Below are 19,609 nucleotides of genomic sequence, written 5' to 3'. Positions count from 1 at the left end.
AACCCGGGTGTCTTGTCCCACCTTGGTCATTCCTCCTTCTCCCTGCTCCTGTTGGACAAAAGGAACAGAAGCTTGAAAGTGCACACCAACGGACTCAGGAACAGCTTGTTCCCTTCAGTTATCAAGCTTCTGAATGGACCCTCCATGAGCTAGGGTACCGTCCGACTTACTTCTACCTTATTGTGGACACTGGTCTTTGTCTAAGAAACTGATGTTTATCTTGAGTTTGACTTGATTGTAAGGAAAGTGCGATAACATAGAACTAGTGTGATCAGGTGATCGATGGCCAGCCTGTAGTTGATGGTATAGTATTATCTGATTTGATTGAATAACATGCAAAACAAAGCCTTTTCACTGTACCTTAGTTCACATGACAATAATAAAACCTAAACCAGTTGAAGTAATTTCTTAATCAATGGAACAGAATGCTTTTGGGATATCAAAGGAGAATGGAGCACCCAGTGGAAACTCTTGCGGTCACAGAAAGAATGTGCAAACTGTGGTCAGACCGCATTTGGGAAATGTGAGCAGTTTTGGGCCCCGTATCTAAGGAAGGATGTTCTGCCGTTGGAGAGGGTCCAGTGAAGGTTTTACGAGAATGATCCCAGGAATGATTGGATTAACATATGATGAGCGTTTGACGGCACTGGGACTGAACTCCCGTTAATTTATAAGATTGAGGGGAGACCTCATTGTAACGTACAGAATAGTGAAAGACCTGGATGGAGTGAGTGGAGAGGATGTTTCCACTAGTGGAAGAGTCTAGGACCAGAGGCCATGACCTCAGGATAAAAGGATGCACTTTTAGAAAGGAGACGAGGAATTTCTTTAGTCAGAGTGTGGTGAATCTGTGGAATTTATTGCCACAGACGGCTGTGGAGGAGAGTTCAATGGATATTTTTAAGGTGGAGTTCGACAGATCCTTGATTAGTAAGGATGTCAGGGGGTTGTGGGGAGAAGGCAGGAGAATGTGGTTGAGAGGGAAAGATAGATTGGCTGTGATGGAAGGGCGGAGTAGACTTGATGGGCTGAGTGGCCTAATTCTGCAGCGAGAACTTATGAACTCTACACAGAAAGCACCAGAGTTCAGGATTGAATCTGTGTTACTGGAGGTGAGGCAGCAACTTTACTACCTACATCACCTGTAGAGTCAGAAATGCTGTTTGCATCTTTTGAACTACTCCAATATCCACTTGACGTTCCAGAGAGCCTTCAGGATTTGGAGAGGGTGATTAGGTTGGATAGTTCTTCCTCAGCTGGCATGCACATGATGCACTAAATGGCCTCCTTTGGCGATGTAAATTGCTAAAGGGCCTGTCCCACTTTCACGACCTAATTCACGACCTTTGCCAAGTTTGCCCTTGACTCATACTCGCAGCATGGTCGTCACAAGGTCGTAGTAGTCGTAGGTAGGTCGTAGCAGGTCGTGATGCTAGTCGTATGTATTCGTGGCATCAAGTAGGTCGGGGCGTTTTTCTAGCAGGATGACAAATGTCCACGAGTTAAAAAGGTTGTGAATTAGGTCGTGAAAGTGGGAAAGGCCTTTATTGATTCTACTAAACACCAGGGAGTGTGAAATTAACACGGCAAATAGAATGTTAACTTATCTCAGGGGTTAGAACTCACAAGGAGAGTTGATACTGCTGATGTGTTGGAGCCTTATAGGAACCCATCTGAAGAACTTCTTCTTCTTATCGAGTCCACACACAAGATTAGAAGTTGTTCAGCCAGAGCTGAATACACTACTCAGCATCTGCATACAATGGTGTCTGTCTTGTCACTTCTTGTCACTTCTTGTGCATGGTGGTGGAAAGCAAAGATCTTTGGTGGAAAGATTGGTGGAAACAGGGCTGTGACGTGAACGCTCTTTCCTTGACCCCATCTGAAGAACTGCATTGGTTTCTATCCACCAATTTTCCAGAAACATATCGCAACCTTTGATAATGCACAGCACCACTATATTTCTGGATAGAGTGGATGTGGAGAGGATGTTTCCACTAATGGGAGAGTCCAGGACCAGAGGCCATAGCCTCAGAATAAAAGGACTCACCTTTAGGAAGGAGATGTGGAGAGGGTGGTGAATCTGTGGAATTAATTGCCACAGAAAGTTGTGGAAGCCAAGTCAATGGATATGTTTAATGCAGAGATAGATAGATTCTTGATTAGATATAGGTGTCAGAGGTTTTGGGGAGATGGCTGGACAATGGGGGTGAGAGGGAAAGGTAGATTAGCCATGATTGAATGGTGGAGTAGACTTAATGGGCCAAATGGCCTAACTCTCCCCCTGTCTCTTTTGAACTTATTTCTCACAGTTTAAAGGATTTTGTGCCCACGTGTTCAAATTACTTAATTTGTTATATACTCTAACTTCTGGAAGAATCTAGAGCAAGGGGCAAAATAAGATTGGAGCTAGATAAATCGGGAATAAAATCCCCAACCAAGCTTTATGGCTGCTGGGTCAAATCAAATCTCCAAATTTGAATGTTTAATCAGATGAGTGTACTGAGGTCTATAGAGCACTGGCGGGGGAACAAAGTGCTGATTCATCATTGCATTTAACAACTGTAATTTCTTCTTGTTGTCAACATATTTGCAGTGCAGATTTATGACCATATGATACCTTGTGCTTGTAACCTCTTTCTGCTCAGTAAAACATGCAGGATCAGGAGAAATTCAAGGAAGCTCAGTTGCAGAAGCTTATTCTAAAGCTATTGGTTACACGTATTCATGTAAATTGGAGAATATGCAGTCATAGGTTTTGTTAATTGTTTAACATTCATTTTCGGGATCTAGACACCACTGCCAGAGCCGACATTAGGCCTATTCCTAATTGCTCTTGAGAAGTTGGCTGTGAGCCACCTTTATGAGGCACGCAGTCTTTCAGGAGAAGGTTTAATTTAGTTTAGTTTATTTCAGTTTAAACCAGCATCTGCAGTTGCTTCCTACACGCACAATACTATACGATAGAACTTTATTAATTCCAGGAGGGAAATTGTGTGTGTGTGTGTGTGTGGGTATATATAACACACACACACACACACACACACACACACACACACACACACACACACACACACACACACACACACACACACACACACACACACACACACACACACACACACACACACACACACACACACACACACACACTCATATATTTATATAGTTATATATTTATATATAAATATACACCGGAGGATGTGCTTGCCGTAGCAGTGCGCATGTGCAAGGCGGCCTGCCGTGCCGGCGTATGAGGAGCGAGCAGAGAGCGGAGCCCAGCGGCCCGGACATGGATGGCGGGCGGAGACGGAGAATGACAGACAGAGAGAGAGATATAGAGAGGGGAGCCCACCTAGATTTTTAGGCCCTAGGCTTCAGCCTATGAAGCCTAGTGGTAAATCTGGCTCTGCGAGGCCCCCCTAGATCTCGAGGCCTTTAGCTTAAGCTTGTCAAGCTTCTACGTAAATCCGGCCTTGGGTGGGTGGGATGGTATTGGATAAACCACCCAGAAAGCAGCCACACAGTGAGGAGAATCCAACAGGTTTCCTCGACCAGACTGTGCCTCCACTGACCTGGCTCCACTTCCTGACACAAGGGTACCGAGTGATCGGCAACAAGCACATGCCCGGAATAAACATACCCCAACAAATTAAATTTGTCACGATAACGCCTATCATAGCGACCAGCGCCATACACAAAGCACTGGAGTAACTCAGCAGGTCAGGCAGCATCATTGGAGAACATGGTTAGGTGACGTTTCGGATCGGGACCCTTCAGGAGCAATGGTCAGGAACCAGCGTATCATTAGTTGACTGCACGGTTAAATTCAGATTCAGAAGGTACTTCCATAGCGCCCTTAGGAGAGAGTTCGAGGATTTATGACAATGACAAACCAGTTGAGATGGTGTACAACTTAGAGGCATATCTGTTGGCGGTGGCTTACCCATGCACCTACTCCGGTTTTCCTCCTTTGTGGTAGAGTTTGTGGGAATTGTTTGGTGCTGTTGCAGTAACCTGGGTCAAGAACATTGTGTAGATAGTGCACATTGTAGCCAGCATGCTTTGAATGTCCCAATGATACTGCTGGAAGCCATTCAACCTTATTTACCTCAAAGGTTATAGGAGCAGAATGAGGCCATTTGGCCCATCAAGTCTACTCTGCCATTCAACTATGGTTGATCTATCTTTTCCTCTCAACCCCATTATGCTGATGAATGCTTGCTGATCAAGCAGGCTTTCGCCTGAATGGTATGCAGCTTTATTATTGGGGAGCAAGATGATGGTGAGCAAGCATATTCTGCAGCTTACAGCAGGCAGAATATGATCAGCATAAATATAGATGCTTGGAGGCCATCTGATGGAGTTTTGGAAGAAATAAGTCTGGAGATAAAAAAGCAATAGTTTGAAACATAGAAAATAGGTGCAGGAGTAGGCCATTCTGCCCTTCAAGCCAGTACCGCCATTCAACCTGATCATATCTGATCATCCAAAATCAGTACCCCATTCCTGCTTTCTCATCATATTCCCTGATTCTGTTAGCCCCAAGAGCTATATCCAACTAACTTTAGTTTAGTTTATTGTCATGGGTACCAAAAGACAGTGAAAAGCTCTTGTTTGCCTGTGCAAATGACTCTACATGATGACAATCGAGTAGAATCCACAGTGCACAGATAAAGAAGAAAGGATACAACGTTTTGTGCAAGATAAAGATCTTATGGGGGAATACAGATTTGGCTCCAACTATACATAACTAAAACTCTTGTCTTGTTATCTTATGGTTTGCATTGTTTTTACATTTGCGCAAAAACGGTACAAGATAGCACAATGATTTTTCACCACCATACTCACCATATTCCAATGCTGCAAACGCACCAAGTTTTGTTCCTATCGGTGATATATTTTAAAAGTTATTAAGGTTTAAAAAAAAAAATCCGCCCATGCGCAGATTGGTTTCCTCTCCTGTCAATAGAGGGAGAAGAATGCAGTGGGGGAGGTGAGGAGGGATAGTGGGGGGATAGGGGGAGGTGATGAGTGGGGAGGTGGGGGATAGAGGGATAGGAGTGGGGTAGGGAGGGGAGACAATGTATGGAGGGAGGGAGGGTGACTGAGGGTAGGGGAAAGGAGAGGGAGGGAGAGGTGAAGGAAGGATTGTGGCATGGTTGGAGGAGAGGGGAAAGAAGAGTGAGGGTGGGGAGAGAGTACTGGGGATAAGGGGAAATGAGCCGTGCCTGCTCAGTTTGGGGCTATGGGTGAGTGGTGGAATATTGCGTTGGAGGAAAGTGTTGCATTGGAGGACCAGGCCTCCCGTGTGACAGGGACCCAACCGGTCCCACTTAATCTAGTATCAAATACAATGCAAAGATGCTGAAAGATGTTTTTCTTTCAGTCTGAATTAGTAGTCAATGCATTACCAGCCGTGGAAGGGTACGGTAGCGGTGGCAATGTTTGCAGGTGCCCTCCTGTTTTATCAGAGGAAATTATAATTTTTCCAAGACTGGCATCCTGGAAGGAGACTTGACATCACAGCGATATTAGGGAGATGGAGAGAGGTGATGGACAATTCAAACCAGGCGTCATCAATCGCCCACCCTCCATGTGGAAAACATGTCTCTCAGGTTGTTATTAAATCTTTCCTTGAACTTCTGCCTCTTATAGTTTTATATACCTCTATCATGCCTCCTTTACTCTGCCACAAATTGACAAAGCTTATCCAATTTCTCTTTTTAACTCAAGCCTTCTATTTATCTCAGATTCAAAACATATATTGTTCCACTTCCCTTCTGAAGAGATTGTAATAATTTTGTGCATTGAATCCCCACAATTGTTACATGTGCAAGAATTGTTTTGGGGAGGTTTGGTGCCCAAGACACTAATAATTCACTTCAGACAGTAACTGCAGAATCTTTATCATCCAGGAAGCACTTAGTGGAGCAACTGGTAGAGCTGTTGCCTCACAGCACCAAAGACTCAGATCTTGGGACTGTAAAACTTTCCTTTCTTTCAAAGGTTCCAGTTCGATCCTGACCTCGGGTTCCGTCTGTGTGCAGTGTGACTGTTCTACCTGTGAACCCATTAGTTTCCTCCAGGTGTTCTGGTTTCCTACCACATCCCAAAAACTTGCAGATTTGTTGATTAATTGGCCACTGTTAAATTACCCCTAATGTGTACGGAGTGGGTGAGAAAGTGGGATAACTTAGAACTACTGTGAACAGGTGATCTTGGTTGCTGGGGACTTGGTGGGCCGAAGGGTCAGTTTCCGTGCTGCATTTCTAAACTAAACTACAGATGAGCAGGTTTAACTTTTCATTCATTCAGAAGGGAAGTGGAACAATATATGTTTTGAATCTGAGATAAAAAACATACATCTAACCTTTTAGCTCTGGAATTTTATTGCAAGCCCAAAACAATATTTTGGAATGAATCTGATAAAGTATATTTCCAAGTGGATGAAATCTCGGAGGTTTGTGATTGCTTATTAAGTTATTTTATTTCGAAGTCACGTGAGTGACTACGTGAAGAGCCCGCCAGTCCGCATGCGCGTCAATACACGGACGCATGGCGCGCGAGTCGGAGCAGTTCGAAACTGCTCTGGCAGGTAAGTCAATTTTATTTCCAGCGAGCCGCTGCGGCAGCGGGCCCGGAGTAGCTGACGGAGGCGGCTGGTTTTTGGGCCGCCGTGGAGGCTCCATAGGAGCTGGGATGAGATATTGCGGCTGCCAGCGCAGCCAGGTCAACGATTGCTGCAGGAGGTTTAGCAGCAGCCGGTGAGTTAAACATATCCACGGCCAGGAGTTACTGCTAGCTGAGGGGCTCAGCCATGCTGCAGCAGCATATAGTGTATGCTTTATTTTTGTGTGGGCATAAATAGAGTTGGCATTAATAGCGGTTGCCACTTTGTCACGTTTGTGCTCATCGTAGTAGATAGCATTTAAAGGTCATGTTTAATTATTTGGCACTATAACGATGTATCTTATGCCAATAAAGTTTATATTTGGTAATTAGAAATGATAATTACAAAGGACATTTATTATCACATACACCAAATGGTGTAGTGAAATTGGACTTGCCATTGCAGTCCAGAGCACCTGGCTTAGGAAACCTTTTTTGAGCTGTGTCTAGCAGACACCTGTGGGAGCTACACCTGGTTCAGGTTGGCGTCATGGTAATTTCCGCTCAGTAGAGGGGACTGTTGGAGATCATTTTATAAGAGACTCCAACTATTTGGATATCGATAGAGCAGTCGAATCTCTGATTTAATGGGGATATGCTTCTTTTAATCGTATGAATGCAAGGTAGCAACACCTTGTGCAGGAATACTCCTTTGAGGCTCCAGAAGGGAGCAAGGACTCGGAGTCACTAGCAGGTGCAACCTGTCTGGTAAGTATAATAAATAATGATTTATACCGCCGATCTGCATAGCTAGTCCCAATTCAGCTCCTAGAGGGACCTGCTTGGTACCCCGTGTCGGGGCAAAGTCAAAGCCAAGTATTTGAGACAAGTCCTGTCGGATGATTTGGGTCAAGGGGATTCTGTCCCCACATCTATAACAGATGTGATTGGCCGTTTTGTCTCGATTGGAACATCTGATGAATCAGATGGTGGCACGAAATATGCTCCGTGCTACGGAGGCATGCACAGGCAGTTCAAGTCATACGCCTGTAGCAACTCCTGGTTCAGCATTACAATATTCCTCCCACTCGGATGAAAGGAGTTTTGGAGATGGTGCTAAATAATATGCTCCGTGTTACGGAGGCATGCATAGGCAGTTCAAGTTATACGCCAGTAGCAACTCCTGGCTCAGGGTTGCAATATTCCTCCCACTCGGATGAGTATCGAAGATGAGTGGTCTGGCCAAGAATGAGAGGGGTATATTTCTGATACTTCTCAAGATTACAGAAACAAGGAGCATGCTGAATCAGGTTAGCATTTGGCTAATCTGATCATGTGTTTAGTTACCCAGTTTAAGATGGAGGATTGGCTTTCAGCAACTTAACTGATTCAGAGAATCGATCTTGAAGATGTATACTTTGCCATATCTATACACATGAGGCACAGATTATCTGGTGTTTTGATAAAATAGCCAGTGGTGGAAGCCAATGCTGCCCTACTCAGACCAAAGGGCATTGTGTCATCGAGTTTTAGATAATATGCAAAATTTGTAGCTGATAATTCTTGGGGGTTATCAGTAGATACCTCTTGCGATATTAAGAATGAGGCAACATGAAATTTAATAGTGCCAATTTTGTCTATTCATTCAGGCCATGGTAAGGAGGCTGAAGCAATTCCTTTTTACTCGGTCACAAGCAATGGCTGGGGCAGCCTGTCTTCTTGGGCAGATAGCTCAGCACGATAGTATGGGAAGTTTGTGAACAAAATATGTGAGTTACTTTTAAATGGAATTAACAGAGGTTTGTGTGGCTTTCAGTTTGAGCCTAGAGAAGCGTTTATGTGATAGCACAATTGACACTGCTTGTGCTGCTTTGTCATTCTCTATAGTACCATAAGTGGGACAATAAATGATTGGTTATTCACCCGCGGTTCACTAACGTTATGCAGGGTGTCTTTTAGTCAAGTCAAGTCAAGTTTATTTGTCACATACACATACGAGATGTGCAGTGAAATTAAAGTGGCAATGCTCGCGGACTTTTGTGCAAAAGACAAACAAAAAAACAACCAAACAAATTATAAACACAATCATAACACACATATTCTTTTATATGACCACTCTAAAAGCCTACACTCATTGTAGTGTGTGATGTATATCAGCAAATTATTATGGAAATATTCTTCTACTGTATTCCTAATGGGAGCAGTATTTTTAAGTTGATTATGCTTTCAACAACTAATTTCAGCACAAAGAACAGTCTTCACTCAATCTCTGGCTCGGTCTCTGGGTCATAACTAACATTAGGGTAGCTTGTTATGGGAATGATCTCATAAGCAAAATGGGTATGATTGCGTACATTTGAAGTTGACAGCATACCTACCAGAGCAGAGATTGGGGGTATCATTAGGTATACAAGTGCACTGAGCTTGCTAGTACCTATGCGATGAAAGATAGTTTCTTTATTGTTATTCAATACTCAAGATATTGCTGATGGCTCATTAGCAGCCAATAGAATGGATAGTTCCCTTTCATCATACAGCAAGAGGCTTATATAGTACATGTTAATAAATTATAAAATTTGGTTGAATATGTCTGGAAATTTGCAGATAGAATTCTGCAGTGTTGCATGAGTTATTGTCTAGCTCAAAGTCAATTGGGACTATGGTCCGGATAATAACAATGGTCATGTATGCAAGTTAGCATCATTGGAATAATAACCCATGTTTTTCTACCATTAATGGTTTATCTGTTTAAGTGTTTCACACACAGATTGGGTTACTGCATGAAACCACAGCGCTTTGAAGTCTTCACGTAGTCACTCACGTGACTTTGAAATAAAATAGAACGTTTAAATGAGAACTTACAGTTTGAAGTTTGATCTTTATTTTATGAGAAGTTGAAGTGAGGGAATACGTGCCCTCCACCCCCAACCCTACTTCTCATAAAGATCATTCGGTAATTATAAGGTCGTTAATCTTTCTATAGCTTAGGTCAGCAACTATTCTGTGGTTTCATACAGCTGCTCTAAAGATTGATGCGCATGCGGACTGGCGGGCTCTTCACGTATTCCAACTTTTCATAAAATAAAGATCAAACTTCAAACTGTAAGTTCTCGTTTAATCTTTCTATTAAAGTGCACTCCCATCGTCAGGAAAGGGAGGTGCGGTGGTAGAGTTGCAGCCTTACAGTGCCAGGGTCCTGGGTTCAATCTTGACTATGGGTGATGCTGTCTGTACGGAGTTTATATGTTCTCTGGGTGACTGCGTGAGCTTTCCCAGGGATTTCCGGTTTCCTCCCACATTCCAAAGACGTGCACAATTGTAGGTTAATTGGCTTGGTATAATTGTACAAATTGTCCCTAGTGAGCGTAGGATAGTGTTAGTGTGTGGGGTTCGCTGGTCGGCGAGGACTCGTGGGCCAAAGTGCCTGTGTCCGTGCTGAATCTCTAAACAAAACTAAAAGAAATAAGTGTTACAGTCCTAGTGCGTAAACAAAGTTTCATAGTAGGTTGGGCTTCAGGAGATGTGTAAATGAGGAATTGCATAGAGAGGAACCCTGTGGGTTATGCAGCAAGGGCATTGGTAAGACGTGATTCGTCTGCTTTAGCATCAACTTATTTTGTTGGAAGAAGTCTTGCAAGAATGGAAATTAGCTGTATGATTTACAAGGGCAATGTTTGACATATGTAAGGTTAGTATGAATGTGTAGAAAAATCCAACTGTGAAGTAAATCAGCTGTTTTCAGGGAAATTGAGCTGTATGATACATTATCAGTACTGTGTGGGGTGGGAAACCTTAACCTTGGGCAAATGTACTCAATTAATCATTGAGTACATGACTATAGTTTGATTAAGAAGTATTTGAAGCCTTGCGGGTGCAAAGCTGAAAATAGATTTGTTTGTGCAACATTTTCACGATGCTTTGTTCTGTGTTTTTGTATAACTTTCAGTTTTGGAGAACTTGCATCCTAAAGCATATGACTTATAGAAAGTCTTAGCTTCATGCTGCTATTATTTTCTTGGGTTCTTTTTTTGCTGGTTGTTTTTGAATTTGACCTATATCTGATCATCCAGGGAAAAGTATAGTAAACTACATAGAGATTTTCTATTATACGGTCGCGCTGTTTTCTGTTTTAGTCACAGCCTGAAATTTATAGTTGTTACACCCTACATTAAATCTAAATGTAGATCTTATAGAAGTTTCATCAGGGTGGTATGAATTACGTCAATTCGGGCAAATACTTAATTGTGAGAATTTTAAAGAAATTACCTGTTTAAAAAACAAACAAACAATAAATTGCAAACAATTCAGACTCAGTGACCTTAAAATTCATTGTTGCCATCAAGGGCCAGCAACTCAAGATGGGCTGAATGGCCTGTTTCCTTGCTGTAAAGCTCGTATGACTCTAAGGGTCTTTACATGGTTTCTCTGTGATTATTTATGTGTGAGTCCACCAGCAGTGACAGGCTCACTTGGACTGGGATGATCGACGAATTGAGGGTTGTGATCTGTGGGAGGGAGTCCGTACAGTGAGGTGGGAAAGATGACTCGAGCAGGAACGGTGAGAAAGGAAACCGATATAAGTTGGGATCTCATAAGGTCATAAGCGAAAGGAGCAGGCCATCAAGTCTTCTCCGCCATTCAATCATGGCTGATCTATCTCTCCTTCCGAACCCCATTCTCCTGCCTTCTCCCCATTTTCGAGTGGGGGTGCTGTCCTGTACGGCTGCCAGTCCTGCAGCTGTCCGTTTTTTTCACTTTTTTAAAAATGATTTTTAGTACGTTAAAGTGTGTAGTCGGGGGGTCTAATCTTTTTATGTGTGGGGGGTGGTGGGGGGGAAGGGGGAAATGCTTTTTCACGTCCCTACCTGGTCGGAGAGGCTGCCTTCCTCCGAGCAGCACCTTCGACCTGTCCTCGCAGCCTACCAGCGGGTCCTGGAGCGAAGTTTCCTGAGGGGACCTGGCCAGAACCTCGGCTTTGGCGGCGGCACAGCGCTGGAGTGCTATCGTGGAGCGGGCGATGCCTTGCCTGAGTCGCCGCGCTGGAGCTCCAGTATGCTGGGACCGCCGATAAAAACATTGTGGAGCCGCGGTTCTGTGGAGCGGCCAGCTGCGGCGCTGAACTTTACATCCTGGAGCCTGGGATCTCTCGCCGAGATCGCCAGAGTGTGAAGCTCCGTCCAGTGCGGTCTGTTGGCTTGGAAACCGCGGTCTCCGGTAAGAAGTCGGCCGTTCCTGGCACCCCAAGCCGCTGAGGGTTCTCCCGACGCCGGAGTACCATCACCCGGCGAGAACGGCCGGGAGCATTGGGCCCCGTAACGGCGACTGTGGAGGCCTCAATAGGCCCGACTCTGGGTAGACAAGAGGATGGGGACTGGACTTTGTGCCTTGATGTTTTTATGTTCTAATGTTAAACTTCTTGAATGCTATGTTGTATTTTTATTAGTGTGCTGCAAGGACATCTGAATTTCCCCTGAATAAGGGGATTAATAAAGTATTTATTATTATTATTATTATGTATTATTTTATTATTATTAATCCTTGACATCCATACTAATCAAGAATCTATCTATCTCTGCCTTAAAAATATCCATTGACATGGCCTCCACAGCCTTCTGTGGCAAAGAATTCCAAGGATTCGCCACCCTCTGACTAAATAAATTCCTTCTTACCTCCTTCCTAAAGTAACATCCTTTAATTCTGAGGCTATGACCTCTAGTCCTTGTGGAAACATCTCTAAGCCTTTCGCTATTCGGTAAGTTTCAATGAGGTCCCCCCTCATTCTTCTGAACTCCAGCGAGTACAGGCCCAGTGCCATCAAATGCTCATCTTATGTGAATCCATTCATTCCTGGGATCATTCTTGTAAACCTCCTCTGGACCCTCTCCAGCGCCAGCACATTCTTCTTCAGATATGGTGCCCAAAGGTTCTCTTTGCATCTTCTGCAGTCGCTTGTATCTTCATCTATGTTCTCTTTGAACGATGCTTCCTGCTGGCCATGCAAGAATCTGAAATGTATGAATTATTCTCCCCAATTGGATATGGTTCTTGGAAATCACCTGCAGAGATGTTACATCTGACTTTATTAGTCCACAAATGAATCCCCTGTTGTGGGTCCCAGTCCCCAGGTTACAGCTGATGTTGTTCCGATAAATGTTAAACATTCCTGGTTACAGCCGCATAATGTAGATAAATTACATAATATAAAACAAATACAGTCAATGCCCTTGGGCTGGAACCACCTCTGGTGGGTTCATTCATTTGTACATTTGTAAAAACAGCATTGTTTATCTGCAGTAGTTGTGAGACTGATCACAGGCACACATCAGAACTAGGTGACCTGATTTTCCAAGCAATGTTCTGAATAAATGTTTATAGCGAATGGTATCAATTTCTGCAATCGTGATGAAAAAAAGTTCATCTCTGCAGCCAGTGTGATTTGTGATGGGAAGTGCCCGATCGAATTTCCAGAGTGGCATGATTTGGTTTGGACATGTTGGTAATTGTGCACCATTCCAGAAATAATCAATCCTTCATCTATTTAACACTACAAAAATCAATGTTGTGCATACATTGCGAGGCTTTTTTGACTGTGCTTTTTCTACTGTTTTTTTGTTCCCTTTGTGGAATCTAAATTTAGGCTTGGAATATAGCTGCAAACTATATACTGAGTGTTTATCACTTTTAATCTGACCACCAATTCCACAATTAATATTTCAAAATATTCTATTCAGAAGCCTTTGGCTAAAACCCTAATATAATATTTTCTTTTTATTTTTGAACTATTTTTAATGTTACACATTCAAAATCTGTACGCTATATTCAACATAATCCTAGTGCTCCACAATGTGATGGCTCAGACCACCCAGTTTTGGAAATAGAATAACAAGAGGCTGACGTGATTAATTTAGGAAGGGGTCATCTTGTCATCTTTTTTTTAATATAAATTGGATGTCCATATAAACAGGAAGGAAGGAAGTAATGCTCATGTCGAAGTGTGGAATGGAATATTTTATTGTCACATGTGACAAGACACAGTGAAATTCATTGCTTGCATACCCAATGTATACAAATAGCGACCACCTACGGCGCTGACAAAATTACATAGCACGTTGGCACCTTCTTTTGTTCCTCCCCTCCACAGCGGCTCCCCCCACGCTGCATCCCCATTGTCCTTTGTTCTCCCTCCCTCCCCATTGTCCATTATTCTTCTCCCCCGCCCAGCGCTGTCTTAACAGCATTATAGGCCCCCGGGCAAAGCAGTGCACTGGGGCCCTTACACTACCAATTGCTTTATGCCGAATCAAAAATGCCGTCATGCACTTGCGATGTTCTTCTCCGTTTTCATGTTCTACAATAATACTCTACAATACATAGATTAGCATGGAGCCCCTATGTTCGTGGGGCCCCGGGCAACTGCCCAGAGTGCCCATGCGTTAAGACGGCCCTGCCCCTACCCCCCCTCACGACGGTCCCCCCATGCCGGCTCCTCCATTGTTCTTCCCCCTCCCTCATGGCGGTATGACTATGTGGCAGACTAGATTGAACATCAGAGATCATATTTTAATATATGACTGTATAATTGTAAGCTTCAGTCTCGTAGAGCAAGAAAGATCAGAGCAACTTTCGTGCATTCAAATGTCGAAGTGGACAACTGCTCACCTAATTCAACATACAGAATCCACAATAGACCTACCTAATGTGGCAGGATTCGCAAAGTACTAAATGGATTTCACACAGCCACTGGGATTGTATTCTCTGAATAGTTGAGATCTTTAAATCACCTTCTTTTCATCTGTCATGATTTCTCCTGATTATCCTTGGTATATTTTGTTTGCCCATGTTCTTATGAGGCATCTTGGAAAATGTTACTATTTCAAATACACTACATGCACGCAATATAGTCTTTGTAAGCAAGGGAACATAACTTTCATCTCTTCAGGTAATCTCCAATGGGTCAGCAATAACAGTTAGCTTGAGTAACTCTTAACATGAGGTTAAGTAAATTAGCTAGGGTGTAAAGATTAAACAAGAGGGTAGAAGTAGGATTGCAGCAGCATCACCTGTAACTGAATAGCCATGGTCTGCTTGGTTCCTAGTTGTGATGAATGACATGGCTGAGTCTGAGGTGTCAGCCATCCATCGAACCATATCCCAAGACGCAGTACTATTTCCAATAATCTGCCCATCAAAACCCAATTTAGCCGTGTCCGCCATTCACTTGGCATGCTTTACCCACACCCATCTTTTTTTTCCAGCTTTATTTCTACTGCTATTAGTCTGATGAAGGGTCCCGAGGTGGGAATCTGTTCTTTTCCCTCCACAGATGTTGCCTGACCCACTGAGTTCCTCCAGCACATTGTGTTTTGCACAGCACTAATTAGTGCAGAAAGGGAAATAAAAGTGTTGCTGTATTGAGGTTAATACCTACCTTAATAGATGCCTGAGAGGCGCCTTGCCTGGTAATTGTATGTTTGACTTTTCGTTTTTAGTTTTAGAGATACAGCATTTCAGCCCACCGAGTCCACGTTGTCCATCGAACACCCGTTCACGTTAGTTCTGTGTTATCCCGCTTTCTCACCATTCTAGTGGACAATTTACAGAGACCAATTAACCTACAAACCTGAGGTACACAAAAAAGCTTGAGAAACTCAGCGGGTGCAGCAGCATCTATGGAGCGAAGGAAATAGGCAACGTTTCGGGCCGAAACGTTGCCTATTTCCTTCGCTCCATAGATGCTGCTGCACCCGCTGAGTTTCTCCAGCTTTTTTGTGTACCTTTGATTCTCCAGCATCTGCAGTTCCTTCTTAAACACAACCTACAAACCTGCACGTCTTTGGGATATGGGCAGAATTCCAGATGGTCATAACGAGAATGTGCGAACTTCACACAGACAATAGCTGATGTCAGGATTGAACCCGGGTCTTTGGGGCTGGGTTTATCACTCCTCCAACATCCCACATTGATGCCTAAAAAAGGAAATGGCTCCCTCTCAAGTAAATAAGGGGCCCGCATCTGGTTTAGTCTCTGCCAAATCGAATGCCAGTAAATGAAGCAGATGTTAATGCTGATCTACTTGGGATAGTTTAGCAGCTCCTGGGATTAATCACATTTAATGCTTCTTATAAAGAAAAACTGTAGTTTGTTATGTGTGGAATACTGTAGGGGAAGGCTCGATGATGGCTGTGACCATGACTGTAAAAGGGACCAAGAGTTTCTCATCATAATCTGAAAGTCAATTCATTTTGGTCAAAGGCGGAGATCAGAGACATGAGAGCTCATCTGGACTTTCAAAAAGCCTTTAACAAGGTCCCACACAAGAGATTAGTGTGCAAAATTAGAGCACGTGGTATTGGGTGTAGGGTATTGGCATGGATAGAGAACTGGTTGGTAGACAGGAAGCAAAGAGTAGGAATTAACAGGTCCTTTTCAGAATGGCAGGCAGTAACTAATGGGGTGCCGCAAGACTCGGTGCTGGGACCCCAGTTATTTACAATATACATTAACGATTTAGATGAGGGAATTAAATGTGACATCTCCAAGTTTGCGGATGACACAAAGTTGTGTGGCAGAATGAGCTGCGAGGAGGATGCTATGAGGCTGCAGGGTGACTTGTAGATTGAGTGAGTAGGCAGATGCATGGCAGGTGCAGTATAATGTGATGGTAATAATAGGAAGGCAGATTATTATCTGAATGGTGTCAAATTAGGAAAAGGGTAAGTGCAGCGAGAATGGATGTGCTTGGACATCAGTCACTGAAAGTAAGCATGCAGGTACAGCAGCCAGTGAAGAAAGCTAATGACATGTTGGCCTTCATTGCAAGAGGATTTGAGTTTTGGAGCAAGGAGGTCCTCCTGCAGTTGTACACGGCCCTGGTGAGATTGCACCTGGAGTATTGTGTACAATTTTGGTCTCTTAATTTGAGGAAGGACATTATTGCCATTGAGGGAGTGCAGCGTAGGTTCACCAGGTTAATTCCCAGAATGGTGGGACTGACATATGATGAAAGATTGGGTCGACTGGGCTTGTATTCACGGGAATTTAGAAGGATGGGAGGAGATCTCATAGAAACATATAAAATTCTTAATAGATTGGGCAGGCTAGATGCAGGAAAAATGTTCCCGATGTTGGGAGTCCAGAACCAGGGGTCACAATTTAAGAATAAGGGGTAGTCCATTTAGGATTGAGATGAGGATAAACCTTTTCACCCAGATAGTTGTGAATCTGTGGAATTCTCTGCCACAGATGTTTTCCTGAGAGTTAGATTTAGCTCTTTGGGCTAAAGGAATCAAGGGATAAGGGGAAACGGCAGGAATGGGGTACTGATTTTAGATGATCATATGGCCAAATGGCCTAATCCTGCACTTATTTTTCTATGTTTCTAAAATTTAATCAGTGTTGTGGCTGGAGTCACTAGTGAATCCAGACTATTGAACCAGGCAAGATGGGTGTCAGAGGTTATGGGCAAAGATCTTATAGCGGAGCAAGATAGGCTACTCCTGCTAAATACAATGGGCTGACGTGTAGTAGGCTACGGAGGGGATCCTGGGCATTTTTCCCTTCCCCATTTTAGTAACCGGAACCTACCTGACCCGACCCGACTCGCAGTGTAATCAATGTTTGTGTGTGTGTGATATAGGGTTAGATTCATCATTCTATCAGTTCATACTTCTTGTCAAGAATAAAATTTGACTCTGGTAATTGTCTTTTTTAATATAGTTTAAATCATTTCTTTTTAAATGGCTCACAAGCAGTGTTTGAGTTTATTTTGTAGTAACCGGAACCGACCCGACTGGCAGGGTAATTGACATTGCGGGGGATGTTTTTGTGTGTGATATAGGTTTAGATTCATAATTCTGTTAGTTCATAATTCTGTTAATTCTTGTTTAAGAATAAAATGTTTATAAACACACATACATGAATGTGATATAAATGTATATAATCATACAACACACACAATTATATTTCTTCTGATCCAATGATGAACTTTATTTCAGACTAGACAAGGGACATTAAATAAGAAACATTGTAAACCTCCCCGCAACTTCACACACACTAGGCGTTATCCCCGGGCCCCACACTCCCCCTCCTGCTGCCCCGGGCCCCACACTCCCTCTCCTCTCCCGCTGCCCCGGGCCACGCACTCCCTCTCCCGCTGCCCTGGGCCGCGCACTCCCTCTCCCGCTGCCCTGGGCCGCTCATTCCCTCTCCCCGGGCCGCGCTGAAAGATTCACAAACTCAAATGTAATGGGGTTTCTGAGGCTCAGAATATGATACAAAATTTGAATGTTACATTCTTTTAATACCATAACACTGCGTATTGAAGCAATTTAAATCCTTAATTTAAATTTCCTTTTTATCCTTGATATTCCTTGTTCATATTTTTGTTCTGCAGTTGTGACACACTGCTTGTATGTTAAAGACATCACCAAGACATTTTTCCACTCATTTTATTAATCTTCTGGTAGTCATGTGGGAATGAACGGGATGTTAAAGTCCTTGTCCCTGAAGAGGGCAAGCACTTTGCTCTGTTTGTTTCCATGGAGATGTGTAGCGTGAAGTTTACTTTTACTTATTCGCTTCACTTCATCAAGTGGTGATTTGGGCAAGGTTAAAGTGCAGTCTGTGCTTTCTGCAAGAGTTAATGCTGTTAGTGTTGGAGTAAAGGGAACACGATGCCTGGAGATGACTCCTCATAAGCTGGATGTGTAGATTTTCCATCTGCTGTTTGATAGTCAATAAAAAGATGAGAAAAGCCACATTTCTAGACGTATGGACAGTGAAACATTTTGTGTGAGGAGGTTGGAGGGGGGAGGGGAGAATGTCCCAGCAAACTTATTGTAAACATCACATTCTTCTTTGTGTTGACCAAAAGTTGTTCTCAACCGGAAACGTCACCCATTCCTTCTCTCCGGAGATGCTGCCTGTCCCGTTGAGTTACTCCAGCTTTTTGTGTCTACCTATTGTTTCTATCATGTTTTTTTAAATCATTGGCCAAGTCTTCTAAAGTGCAGGAATTTATTTTTATTTTTATAATATGAGAATTCAGTGCCCAGCCTCTAGTTTCATTTTTAGGAGTTCCCGTCCACAGATGATGTGAGGAAAGACCCAAAGATGATGTTGGTGAAGGGCGTTGCTGGAGATAGGAGCAGAAAGGGGAACTAATCAGAATTTTTCTTGCTTAGCCACAGTCAGGGAGACCTGAAAATAAACTGTTTTGTGGGGTAAAGTTCAAAGCAAGTCTCGGGCGTGCTTCAGGTCAGCATTCTCACGAGTTCAGTTAATCTGCAGACTTGTCATAACGGTCGGAGGGGCAACTTCTGAATCTTTCTCAGGTCACGCAGATAAAGTGCATCAACCAAAAAGCCTTGTTGTGTTTCCACTTTTGCTTGGTGCCTCGGGATACATTTAGAGATAGGATGACAAAAGTCCTTGAGCTACCTCTGCTCTGAACAGGTCGGGTTAAAATTTCATGTTAAGTGAGGAGTATTCATTATCTGTGACACATGACCACGGTGTAAGCCTGTGTGAGAAGATTTTACTGCAAGAACTGACTGAATTATGAGGTGGATTCTCTGGAGAGCTTTTCTCAACAGAGTTTCAATGCAAATAGTGACCTATTATGACAAGCACAATTGGATGATAACATTGGATTTTAGGAAACAAATATATTACAGCATTCTCCCTTCTCTTTCTCTTACAGCCCGATAACTCTGATGCATTTCTAAGTCATGTAAACAATCCGGTAGGTAATGTTTAATTTCAATATTAACTCGCGTGTAACGTGACAAGTCTGAACAAAAGCCAATGCCTCTTCTCTATTGTAGCAGCAACAGACTAGAGAAGATATTTTCTTTTCTATTATTATGACTATTTTCACGTCTTGTTGTTACAGGTTTTTTTCTTAGACCATTGACTTTGTGCAGATTGTGTTTATTAGGTGGGAGCTTGGTGGGAAGTTGTGGAACAGAAATCAATGTTTAATTGCTTTTGATGTTAA

At 43.1% G+C, this 19,609-nt stretch overlaps 1 protein-coding gene across 6 annotated transcripts in view; it reads left to right on the top strand.

Moving 5' to 3' along the window:
• Positions 1-19,609, top strand: part of LOC129710317 (tensin-3-like) — a 484,648-nt gene that overhangs the window by 269,439 nt on the left and 195,600 nt on the right. For all 6 annotated transcript variants that reach the window (XM_055657243.1, XM_055657253.1, XM_055657263.1 and 3 more), the window contains one exon: positions 19,313-19,354. In XM_055657243.1, coding sequence (XP_055513218.1) covers positions 19,313-19,354 — 42 coding nt within the window. The remainder of the gene's footprint in view (positions 1-19,312; positions 19,355-19,609) is intronic.

This window comes from Leucoraja erinacea, chromosome 2, assembly GCF_028641065.1.
Source record: "Leucoraja erinacea ecotype New England chromosome 2, Leri_hhj_1, whole genome shotgun sequence".
Classification (NCBI taxonomy): Eukaryota; Metazoa; Chordata; class Chondrichthyes; order Rajiformes; family Rajidae; genus Leucoraja; species Leucoraja erinaceus.
The sequence above is the reverse complement of the archived record's forward strand: the minus strand, read 5'-3'. Positions and strand labels throughout refer to the sequence as shown.